Source organism: Gossypium hirsutum, chromosome D13 (assembly GCF_007990345.1).
Source record: "Gossypium hirsutum isolate 1008001.06 chromosome D13, Gossypium_hirsutum_v2.1, whole genome shotgun sequence".
Taxonomy (NCBI): Eukaryota; Viridiplantae; Streptophyta; class Magnoliopsida; order Malvales; family Malvaceae; genus Gossypium; species Gossypium hirsutum.
In genome coordinates, this window is record NC_053449.1 from 41,493,104 (window position 1) to 41,505,347 (window position 12,244).

A 12,244-nucleotide genomic window follows, 5' to 3' on the forward strand; every position below is an offset into this window, starting at 1 on the left:
TTCAAGCTCTAAATTGTTTTACTTCTCCAAACAAGGTGAGATTCTATTTTTATGCATTTTGCATTTTCAAATCAAGATTTGATCCTTTAAAACAAGATTTTTAAAGATCTAAAGAAATATGTCGAAATTAAGCTCTAAAAGGGTGAAATTCATATTTCCAATCTAAAATTCAGTTTCTAAATGATTTCCATCATATTTTAATGAGATTAAAAGGTTTCTAATCTTATTTTAATAGATCATTACGAGATTTCAAGGATTTGATGATTTTTCTTGTTCATTCAAGGTGTTCTCAGGTGATTTTTCTGAAAACTTAATTATGAGTTCTTAAGTGTACTAAGTAGTTTAGCTTCATCCTAAAATGATTAAGGAGATTATTAGAATCAGGTTTAAGTAAGGGAAACAAGATATAGTTAAGAAATCGAAGATTTTGACTAAACTAATTAAATTTTCAGCTTATGAGAGGGTAGTGTGGATTTGTATTTTTGTTGAGATTCTGATCTGTTTATGCCTATTAAGGATCATATTGTATTGTGTGTAATGTATATGTGAAGTTTCGGATCCATCGTAGCCCTCTATAAGTAAGGTGAATGGTAAGGTGAAGCTCGTTTAAGCTATTGGCGTGCAAGCGAAAGCTGATTTGGTAAGTGTTTTGGAGTCGTTGCTTGTACACATGATTCATTGAGTTAATCGGGAGCTTAGGTTAGCCTCAACACCTATCCTAAGTTTCGTGTGTAAGCTTTCTTACTCATTTTGCCTCATTTTGCAAACTAGTACCTATGTGATGTTGTGTAATATGATGTGTTAATGCAACAAGTAATATGTGATTTTGTTGGTATATGATATGGGAATTACTGGTTTTATGCACATATATGTGATTTAATATGGTTTGGCTTATTAAGCATTGTGTTAGCACTTGTAAGTGGATCAAATGTGAATATGACAAGCATGCTATGTGGAAATTATTGTTTGTGCTTATGATGAATATGAATAGAAAAAATGTGCGTAACACAGTAACTAAACAGGCGAAAAAGTGGATATGTTGGCCTTGTGATATTTTTGAAACCGTTGGATATAGTGGCATGCCATAGGATTTGAGCACTCACACATGTCCTTTGTATATAAGCATTGAGGCTCGGGACATGTTAGACAAAAAAGGGAATATTTAGCTAAGCTCCATTCATATAGACATGGTTGGTGTGTTGGCTTAACGCTTCATTTTTTTAGGACATGATAAACTCTTGGAGTCATTGGTGTGTTGGAGATTCGTTCATCTAATGTAATGAAATGTGCTTATGTACATATGTTTCATAGTCGTAATGAGCCAATATATCAAAATTGAAATGTTTGAATTATGCCTTGAATATCTTGTGTAAGAGCAAAATCATGATGTTTCTTTGGTGTCTTATGTAAGTATAATGCAAAAATGTTTAACCTTCTTATGTGGGCAAAATGGATCATGGGAATGATGATTTGACATGGTGAGAAAGTGTTTATAAGTTTTCTTTTAGCATGCTTTTGCTTAACCTTTGATTTCGTGTTTGCATTGTAGTGCTTTTGAACATTCACTGACTTTGGTTAAACTCACCCTTGTTTTTCATTTACCTTGTAGAAAAGTACTATTACAAGGAGTATAAAGTGGGCAAGAGAGGTGATCCCTACAAGGCATAACATTTGAGTATGTTATAACGATTTTGAACTCTTTGAATAAATGCAGTGTGGGTTGTCATGTGGGACTAGGCTTTGGATTGTTAATAAGGACTTTGAACATTGATTTGTATTTTTCGGGTGCTTGAGAATATTGTTGATGATGCATGTTATGTCTAATCGGAGTTCAAGTGTTAAAAAGGCATGGAATATGGTTAAAAAGTGCTAAAAAAACTAAAATAGAATTCTGGAAATTTTGGCATGTCAAAAATAAACAAATGACTTAATTTGAATATGTGGGAGCCTTAGGAAATTATGGTATGCTGATATGTGTATGTTGTGTGATTGATTTACTTAAGTTAAGAGTGTATATGCTGGCATAAACATTTACTTAAAGTGTCAAAATATGTTTTTGTGAGTTATGGTATGTTAGAGCATGTTCTAAATGTGAGTTGTGGGGAATATGACTTGTTAGAAATGTGAAATAGGTTAAAATGCAGGAAATGGTATGTTTGGGAGTGACCAAAGTTAGAAATTGCAGGTTATTAGGCTGATTCTATAGAAATTGCAGGCAACGTCGCGAAGACGTTCGGATGTGGTTGCGACGAGGATCAACGTCGGGATGCCCTTTTTCGCATCGTCGTGATGAGAGGCCTCCTCCAGATCACACTGCGCTGTGGTGAATCGTATCGCTGGGGCGTGATACACTATCCGTTCATGGGCTGATTTTCTAACTTTGCAACTTAGTCCTAATGTTTAAGTGATGTAATTGGTGTCCAAAATGCTATAAAATTCTTTGAAAACATACTTACTTGATATTTAGATGTCTATTTTCGTAAATCCAAAGATAATTTTGTAATGTGGTTATTTTCGATATTTTGTCACTTTCAATTTAGTCCCTAAAACTCTTGTATTCAAAATTAACTGAGAATGCTTAATTGGACTAAGTTGATTCTTTCAACAATGGTTCTAAAAGGATTTTGGAATTAAAATGTATTTTTAAATCATTGTTATATGAGTGTGTTCATATATTGGATGTGAAATGATGATTTTGCCCCTGGCTACAATTTGAACGATTTGTGTTAGTTAAAGCATGTAACTAGGTTTGTTTTCTTATTCATGATTATGTATGATTTAATTGCATGTCAATGATTTTCTTTGTAGGTCAGATAAATAGAAAAAAAATTATTTGTGTGTGCAAATATTGCGATGTGGTTTGAGTCACCTCGATGACTAATGTGATGTTTTGGATCCCAGCCAGACTATCCCGATCGGGTTTGGGGTGCCACACTATGACGGTAACACACTTATGACAAAGTCATTGGATGAGCATTGATTGAGATGCTTTCGTAGTAGTATGCCATTAGGGAGAGCTCAGTTATGATACTATAGTGGAATGACTACATGACTAAATGAGTTTATAATTAATAGGCGAAAAGTTGGAACTTAATTATAAATCATTTAAGCCCTAATCGCATATGTTCAACTGGTCCCTTTACTAGCTCGTTGAAACCAGAAATGAATTGCATGATTCAATGAACAGAAATGGATAAAAATAGAAATGTTAGAGAAGTGAAAAACATTTGAAAATAAAAATGACCTAGAAATAAATTTATAGTTTTCGAAATAAATGAAGTTCGAAAATAAAAATAAATTATTTGGGTATAGTAAATCCGTTAAATGTAGAAATATTAAATGCGTGAAACAAAAGTCTATAATGAGACGCATTATCATTCCCTCTCAATTGTGATACAGAATAATTGAATTCACATGAGATTTGATGGCCTGAAGAATCACATTAACAAAAGATCACAGAAAGAGCGAATAGCGGCAGAAAAGCAAACGGCTAACTTCTTTGAACGGCTATATCTTTTCTGATCAGATAGTCAAATTGGGAAAGAGTTTTTGATGAACACCCGATTTGTAACGGATGGACGTCACTTTTCAAGTGGCGTGGCATACCATACTACCACGTCTTAAGTGGGTGGAGATATAATATGGTGTAAATTTCAAAACCCTGCTGGCTGCGTAGATCGAAGCATATATGAGACAATTACTATAGAGTGGATTAAAAAAATAATAAAATAAAAGTATTGATTGTGTATGCTTAACCGTTTATTACGTAGACGTTCATCAACTCTTAATTTTACTTCCCACTTTTTTTAACACGTCCATTCCCAGTTTCTTATTTTAACCATCAACTTCCTACCTAAAGCTTACAAATAGAAGTGAATGATGGCAATTACAAAGGAGTTTATTCGCATCATCTCTAAACCTTCTTCTCTGTTACCTGACACGTCTATGCTATTCTCAGCTCTCAGATTTTAGTATTTTACATATTCTTTGCATAAATAGACGAACACTGCCACACAAACATAGAGATTAACTCCCATTTCCAAATTGCTTTTGTATGTCCTTAAATGATATTGTGGCAGAACCCCTCCTTTTGGACTTCTGTTGAGAAGGATGTTCTCTCCAACCTGTCATGTATATTACCTACAAGACAAATAAATGATAAGGTCAAAAACCATAACTTGATGATTATTTAATCATTTCATTCCAAGACTCAAGTCAGACCTTCGATTTGAAGAAACTTATGAAGTGGTGCGGAAAATGCCAGAAAAGTGCACAAAAAATCTCACCTTCCTTAAGTGTTGACTACAAAGTGCAAGGTTGTGATCTTTCACTGAATGGGTCTCAACCATGTTTACATGTGCTGAGGTGATCAATTCATGCCCGTGCCATAGAGCAAAGAATGGGGTTAGTAGTTTTGCGATTAACCTAGACGAGGCTAAAGCAAAGGTCAAACATATAAGCTGCTCCAGCCCTACGAGAGGTGGTGGGATGGAATAGAGACTTTCTCAACTTCAACTCCCGCATTTAGATGCTGATAAGTTAATCTAGTCATTAAAGCTTTCTTTATCAGACCATTTCACCTCCTACCCCCTCCAAGCCCCTGCAGGGGAGATTGGATTGGACTCGACTCGACTCGAGTTATTAAACTTTCGATCGCTTCCCACATAGCCCCCCAGGGGTGATAGGAATTATCCATCACTATCTCGGTGGATTAAGGAAGAAACAGTTAAAGAGACAGGCAGAACAGAGAAAAAAAGGTAAACAAAATCTGTTGCCAATGACGATTACAAGCCACGTCAATGAAACAGAGAATTTCAAAACCAAGAATAATAGTGAAGGAGAGAAAACAGATCATATTCTAAGAAGAAGAAAACCATAGCTGATTCATTTTCCAAGAATAGCTTATTGCAACAAAATGGAGTCTGCATCCTGCATAATGCCCTGAAGTGTTACAAACTTGCAGTCCATATTAGTAGCTGATGTGGTAGGTGTTAGTCCCCTAGGTTAACATATTACTCTTAGGGACCTCGCCCTCATTTCTACCAAAAAAGGAGAGAGGCCTACTGGACTGGTTGTTTTATTAAGTTCCTCATATGGTTAGATTGCTGAGTTAGCTCTTCCACTTTCAGTCAATTTACAAACAATAATGTAGAAGTAGAAAATGGGGAATAATTAGAGTGAAGTTAGATCATAGATTCCAAATCGCTAAATTAGAGAACAAAAGATTGATGGTATGCATATTCTCTTCTTCCAAATTACAGCTCTTGGAATGGATATTAATGCACTGACCTGGAAAGTTGCAGGGATGGTGCCATCTTTGGCTGCAAACATTGAATCATAGATGGCTGCGGTTGCTAGAGCTGTTTCCCTCTTCAGGATCTGGTTTCAAGATAGAGTAAACAAAATATAGCAAGGGTTAAGGTTAGCTTAGCTGATTCCTTGTTTGAACATCACCTAGATTTCTTGATTTGAACATCATTGTCTAAAAGATGTCTTACATTGGTCCTTTGCAGAAGCGCATTAGTTTCACCCATTGCTCGCAGATGTTCAATTAGATCCAAGGCTGCATGAAAGAGAAACATTGTTTAATTCATATTGAAAAATAACGTTCACAAATTAACAATGTCAAGAATAGCAGGCCAATTAATCATCAAAGACAACCTATACAGGGTAAGGCACATTAGCATCTATGAAATACTCAGCTGCATTAGAAATCATCTTGATACACATTTCCTATGACTGTAGTCCTGATAATGGTGAATTATTACAGCTAGAAGCACTTTGGCTGCTAGAAATACAGCATATCACTAATAGGAAACTAAGCATGTTGCTTGCAGCGTCAAATCTCATTTGTTTTTGTTTCTTACTCTGTTATGTTACAATCCACAAATAAATGTGGAAGACATTTCATAAGAACTTTGTGATAAGCGTTTTAAAGAACCTTCAACAATAAAAACTTAGCATTCCCTTTTACAAATAATTCAACAATTTGAGCTCTCTCTATTATACATCTCTACCAGTTTAAAGCAATCCTGGAAATAAGTTGTACTTAATGAACATGAAATTTCACCCAGACATTTTTTAAGCCCGTAGTTGGAAACATTTTAAATTTGATATATTCCACCTTATCAGACAGCTATTACAACTGTACATGTCCACATTCAAAACTGAAAAACTTTAAGAGGGAATCTTACCACTCTTGTATCTAACCACGTATTCATCAACATCAACACCAGGAAGTGCAAAACCAGCCCTGGTCAAAAGGTTGCCAGCATCCCTGACCTGAAGACAAAAGCTAAACTGTTATTTAACACCAAGGTAATAGACAATGTTTTTTCTTTTTATTTAAAAAAAGAAAAAAGAAATGTTATGAGGGCTTTATTTTTCATATTCAACAGGTGCATTAGGACATCATTATGCAATTGAATTATGATTATTTAACTCAAAACAAGCTTAATCAATTCTCTATCTGAATTTAGATCACAACGGAAAAGCCAAACCGAAATTTGCAGTAGGGAGCTAGCTTTCCCTCACATTTACTATAAAGGATGCTGCAAGTGTTACTTTTGCACCATTATTACCGATACTTTTTTTCACACCGACTTTTTCTTAACCACCCCAGCCCAAAAGCAAAATAACATTAATAGCTTGTTTTTCTTTATTGTTTTCTAAGTTTGGAATATGAACATGACCATCAACTTTAGTTTTACAATATCATGATCAACAACTCAAATAAGAGATTCAGCCTTGCTTTTTATACAGGCTAACAGTAAAACAGTTCTAATTGGAGATAGAAGATGATCCATTAACAGTAAAAGTAAAAAAGCAAAACAAATTAGCCTCATTTTTAATGCCTAGTCAGAGAGATTCACACGGTTAAATTACATAGAACCTAATTAAATTGCAAGATGCAGAAAAATTGTCCCTGAGTGTCTCTCTCTGTGTAATATCTCCTCAGAAGTTTTAACACTTTTAAGCCATTTTATATATAGCATGTGTATAGATATATAGATATGCAAATAGAAGCATGAACATCAGAAATCAATGGTTGAATTGCAATTGCTAAAGTGAACAAGAACGAATGATAAAAAAACACACATATCTACCCACAGAATCAGTTTTAGTATAAAGATTGAGAAACACAAAACTATCACCATGTGAACAACTGAAATGAGAGAAAACATGTAAATAGGTCACATGCCTGTGCCAGAGGTGATACCCGTGGACTAATGCCTCCTTCACGCTCCATTTGAGCTACAGTGCAAGCTATTCGCAGCTCCCTATTAAAAAATACAAGATACAAACATGAGCCAGAAAGGCAACATGCAACAATGTATAATCTAGGTTAATCAGCAAAGGAAAAAAATGAAAGGGTATAGACAACTTTAAGGTCTCTCCTCCAAGAATAGCTGCTAAGAATAGGCCATCCGGCTTCAATGCCAGTTTACACTGTCAGAAATACAATTAATATCATTGTCATTCACATGGATATAGAAGCAACCTGAATATTTTGCATTTGATTGTATGGTTTATTTAGAAACTCAATAAAAGCAATATAACAAAGAGAGGCAGGGAAAGCAGGGAGCTGCTCTTCAGTGCCAGCAGAACTAAAATAAATTATAACAAGAGAAAACCGGCTTATATAACTGAGGCCCTTATGATGAATTATAAAACTCCTCTCCTAGACTAAAATACATCTTTACCCATAGTAATGATTCTATACCTTTCAATCAACCATTGATGATCTTATTATACAGTAACAGCTAGCAGCCAAGGTTTACCTCTGGTAACATTGCACAAAAGTATATACACTCCTGTTTAACACTGGATGCATATTTACTACTTGCAGCCATAAAAACATTAACAAGAATGATATTTTACTATTTTGTGATATATTTTAAGAGTATGGAAATCAAAACTTGTCCAAAGGGAATATAAGAAAAAGATAGTATTTCCTAGAAGGATAGACTACACACATATGCATGTGTATGTGAGCATTCCAAGTTTAAGCACAATAATCAAGCGTATTACTAATATCTCAAGCACCACACTACTCGCTTATAATGTACCCATAAGTCATAACATGCATCGCCTGCTCCAGCCAATGTTAATGCTTAATGCACTGAAAAATATAAAATACATACCTGTATCATGGCCCCTGGAAGATCATTTGTCCAATGGAGCCCTAGGCAACTGATTACCAAATCTACTGAACTTTACATCAACAAATACAATCAGTTAGAATTTGAAAGAAAATTTCAACGATAACATATAAAGTAAGGTTTTCATGAGTACCTTTCTTTGATGGGCAGAAACTCCTCATCACCAACCACATATGAAGTCTCAATATTCTCATTGCCGGAATCCAGTTGAGAACTTTTGCACAGCTTTAACATATCATAAGAGGTATCCATCATAATAAACTTTTGAATTGCACCTGCAGATTTCAGAATCATTATGATTTATGATGGTTACTAACTACAGAGGCTATCTTTGACTCAATCATTCAAATAAATCAAACACCACTATATATTTACCAACATTAATAACATATCTCTGCAGAAGTTCAGAAATAAGGAAGATCATTCTTAAAATGAGTTTTAAATAAATAACTGCAACTTGCAAGGATGAGGAGGAAGTTTGATCAACCACTGAATATTCAGTAAGGCTGTAAGGGAATACAAAAATGACATTCTAGATATCAAATAACACATATAAAAGTGGTGTAAAATCAAAAACTCAGGATCTAAGAAAAGAAATTGTCTTGATTAATTTGAACTTAGAGGGAGAAAATAAGGTAAAAGAAATGCAAAAGATACTAAACGAATGTGGTAGTAGGAAACAAATGCATATAAAGAAGTAACACCAGCAGCATAAGTTAAATATGAAAAACAAATTGATCAATGTAAGAATGTGCTAAAAACACAATTTTCATAAGAGTAGGATAGCTTTTTGCTGTTTTGGCCTTTACTTAACAAGGCTCCCTTTATTTGACCTTTTGCTGCTAGCTTAGTACATCCTCACATTTTGCAAAAGAGTAAAAATTGAAAAGCAAAAACTATATGTCATTAAAATCGAGCACATTTCCAAACAATAGCTCTGATTCAGGCACAATTATGTGATGCAATATAAATGAAGCTTCTATTACCTTTAAAATAAAGCTTTTAATTTACACTCTTATAAAATGTTTCTTGTTTTTGTATCCAAATCCCTTTCTTCTTTTTTATTTTTTTCTTTTTTACTTGCAAAGTAGCAAAATCAACAATCAAAAGGGGCTTAAAAATAAACTCCAAGAAATAAACATGCACATGTATAACCATAAGCACCCAAAATAAACAAAAATTGAGCATATTATAAGAATCATTCTTGGATGGAAATCTGCAGAAGTTATATCCTTTGCCTTAACATAGCAACAACCATCTCATATAATAGAACCTAAATCAGTAAAACTGTGATTACAAACACATACAATTTTGTACACTTTATTAGCAAATTGGCTTTTGATCTGCTCAAAATCCTTGATATTTTCATTGATTTCAAATGGGTGTTGTAAAGCATTTATCTAATTGGTAAGGAAGCCTTTTCCATAAAGAAACAGAAATAACAAGAATCAGAATTAGTTACATATCTCTAACAGGAAAAAAAAAAAGGTACTAGAACAGGCACAGAAACCATACAAGTTCATTTGAAAACAAAAGCGTCAATCACTTCATACACTAACTCTTAACAACTTTAACCACAACCATATAAAAAGAAAATTTTCACTCACATTTATCTTCCACATTTCTATCATTGGAAAGAATCCCATCATTTAAACTATTTTTCCTCTAAAATTTAAAAAAGCCACTGACTAGTTATAGTGTTAAACGACATAAATAGCAATATAAATGATAGGAGAGGAACTTGATAACTAACACTCACCACGTCCCCGCAGCATTTGCCTCACAGCTTGCAACGAGCCTCCCAAACATAATGCAGTAGGAAATGTTTTCTTGCAGTCCTAAAAATTGAAAATACATACATAATTAATTTCTACAATTACTATTATTATTCTGCTTATACTGTTGCTTTTGCTACATGCTTCTTATTGTTTCTTTAGAAGTTGCTAAAAGAAAAGGGTAATTAATTAAAAGGAATAAAAGCATCCTCAATTCTAATATAATTTTTCAGTGGAAAAGTAAATTATGCATTTCTTATTCTTTTTTCTTTAAAAAAAAGACATAAATTTCAAAATAAAGATAGAAGGTAAAGAAACAAACATAAAGTACCCAAATTACGAAGGAAAACTTTCAGCCTTAAAAAAATGTTGTCCCTTCTAAAAGCTAAGATCATTCCAACTACCACTAGTCAGTACAAAATTTTGTGCCACTGAATACTTAATAGAAGCATGAGACATTTATGTCCTAGAGAACCGAAGACTGAAGCAAATGAGCACGAAGAATAGGTACGGTAGAGCAAACCAGTTGACCGTCTTTTTCACAATTTCCTGAAGTGAAACTAGCATGGCCGATCAAGAATATTGTGTCACTAAAACAAGAATAAACTTCTTTGTGAAATAAAATGGTAAGCAAAGCAAATCAGATAACAACCTCCAAGCGATCTACTAGATTCTCAGCTACAGCATGTACAAAGGAATCATTGGGACGAAGCAACCATGCAGCTCGATCACGCTGCCGCTCAAAAATCAATCATCACTTATTGATCAATCAACAATTAGTAGACTCATATAAATATGAAAATAAAAATACTATACTACCTACCTGTGTGCGTTTGAGGTGGCGATCGAAGATCTTGACTTTAGAAGGACTGCTTTGAAAGGCGTCGCCGTCGTCATATTCCGCAGTAGAGAAGGAAGCGGATGATAGGAACCAACGGTGGGGTATGTCTTTCGGTCTTCTTTGTCTTCTCAACAGGGAACAACTGGTCTGAGAGAAAAGGAATCTCCTCATTCTCTGCGACTACGAAGAAATCCAAAGATAAGTAATTTACATTATGTTTCCATCTGGGCAATCCTTAATTGGAATGAAGTTTTAATTAAGCATACTCCAAATAATCTGTTTAACAAGCATTTTGTCAAACAGTAAGTATGCAATATTAATTTAATTAAATATTGTAAGGAAATTTGAGAACCTTAGACTTGACGAGATACAAGAGCTTGGGGGCTGAGCGCTAAGCCTCAAAAAATCAGTCAATGGGCGGCAAATCACGACGGCGATCAAATTGTAGAAATGAAAGTGAAAACTACCGGGAGTTCTAGGGTGACCTCAGTTACGCTCAGGTGAAACCGGTTTAAAATATTTTAGAGAAAAATTTTGGGTTATTCAAAAAATATTTATAAAAAGATAAGTATTTGACACATGTGATAAGTATCATATTTATTTATGTAATTTATTTTTTTATTACATCTTATAATACACTTATTACTGGAGTGATTATTAGTGGAGTGATAATAATTTTTTATAGAGATTTGCTGGTTTTATGTTCGATCCCAAATAATGTTTTCAATTGTTTTTTTTTTGAAAATTATATAAAAGTATGAAAAGATAAAAAATTACTCTTAAAATAATATTAATTACCCTTTAAAATAAGGGTATTTTGGTAACATTCATATACTTAGTATAATGTCCTCATGTTGTTTTTGTATGCAAAACAAAATAAAAACAAATATTGGTTCATTGGTTGTCTAATGTTTAAACTAATACTATGCGGTATTACGTGGTCAGGGCGTAATACGGAAAGACAACTTATATTAGTAGACTAACCTAAACATGTCATTAGTTTAATAAAAAATGAGCAAACCAATTGAAAGACTAATATGCATCTGTAAAGTCCAATTGGGAAGATGTCTTGTCTTGGGTATCAGAGTAAATGATTGCTAGAAGATAAATACATAGATATGACTAACTAAATTGATAATACATTGGACTGGACCTAAGAAGAATAGATCTTGAACTGTTTATGGATTTATTCACTTATGACGTTCAAAGTGTGGCATACCTAAATTCTGAGTGGATGACAGACTATGTATGCATACCTAAATTCAAACTGTTTATGGATTTATTCACTTATGACGTTCAAAGTGTGGCATACCTAAATTCTGAGTGGATGACAGACTATGTATGCATGACCCGTATACTTTAATGTAAGTAAAGTCTGAGTTCAAATAGATAAGAAACCGAAAGTTGGTGTGTTGGGTATACGACTTCTACAGTAGGTAGCGTCATTCACAACAATGGAATTTATA

General features: G+C 33.9%; 1 protein-coding gene across 3 annotated transcripts; it reads right to left on the reverse strand.

The window, feature by feature from the left end:
• Positions 1-3,689: 3,689 nt before the first annotated feature.
• Positions 3,690-11,503, reverse strand: LOC107920758 (putative methyltransferase At1g22800, mitochondrial). 3 transcript variants are annotated; one of them, XM_016850603.2, is made up of 12 exons: positions 11,131-11,503; positions 10,761-10,958; positions 10,590-10,670; positions 9,922-10,000; positions 8,296-8,437; positions 8,145-8,214; positions 7,385-7,449; positions 7,202-7,280; positions 6,195-6,282; positions 5,499-5,563; positions 5,290-5,379; positions 3,690-4,140 (listed from the first exon to the last, which is right to left on the reverse strand). In XM_016850603.2, exons 2-12 carry the CDS (start codon positions 10,947-10,949, stop codon positions 4,027-4,029), a joined length of 1,062 nt encoding a protein of 353 aa, XP_016706092.2. In that variant the 5' UTR covers positions 10,950-10,958; positions 11,131-11,503; the 3' UTR covers positions 3,690-4,026. The 3 variants fall into 3 exon arrangements, with proteins under 3 accessions (XP_016706092.2, XP_016706093.2, XP_016706094.2); XM_016850604.2 differs by having other exon boundaries at positions 10,761-10,952; positions 11,131-11,348; XM_016850605.2 differs by lacking the exon at positions 8,296-8,437 and having other exon boundaries at positions 8,145-8,209; positions 11,131-11,285.
• Positions 11,504-12,244: the final 741 nt, after the last annotated feature.

Bases quoted from the DNA above. Each gene is read 5' to 3' on its own strand.
- LOC107920758 (XM_016850603.2), bottom strand. From the start codon at position 10,949: ATGAGGAGATTCCTTTTCTCTCAGACCAGTTGTTCCCTGTTGAGAAGA. The intron at 5,564-6,194 runs GTAAGATTCCCT...TCTTTCATGCAG, and splicing joins CGTGGTTAGATACAAGAGTG to CCTTGGATCTAATTGAACAT. The intron at 5,380-5,498 runs GTAAGACATCTT...TCTTGAAACCAG, and splicing joins CGCTTCTGCAAAGGACCAAT to ATCCTGAAGAGGGAAACAGC.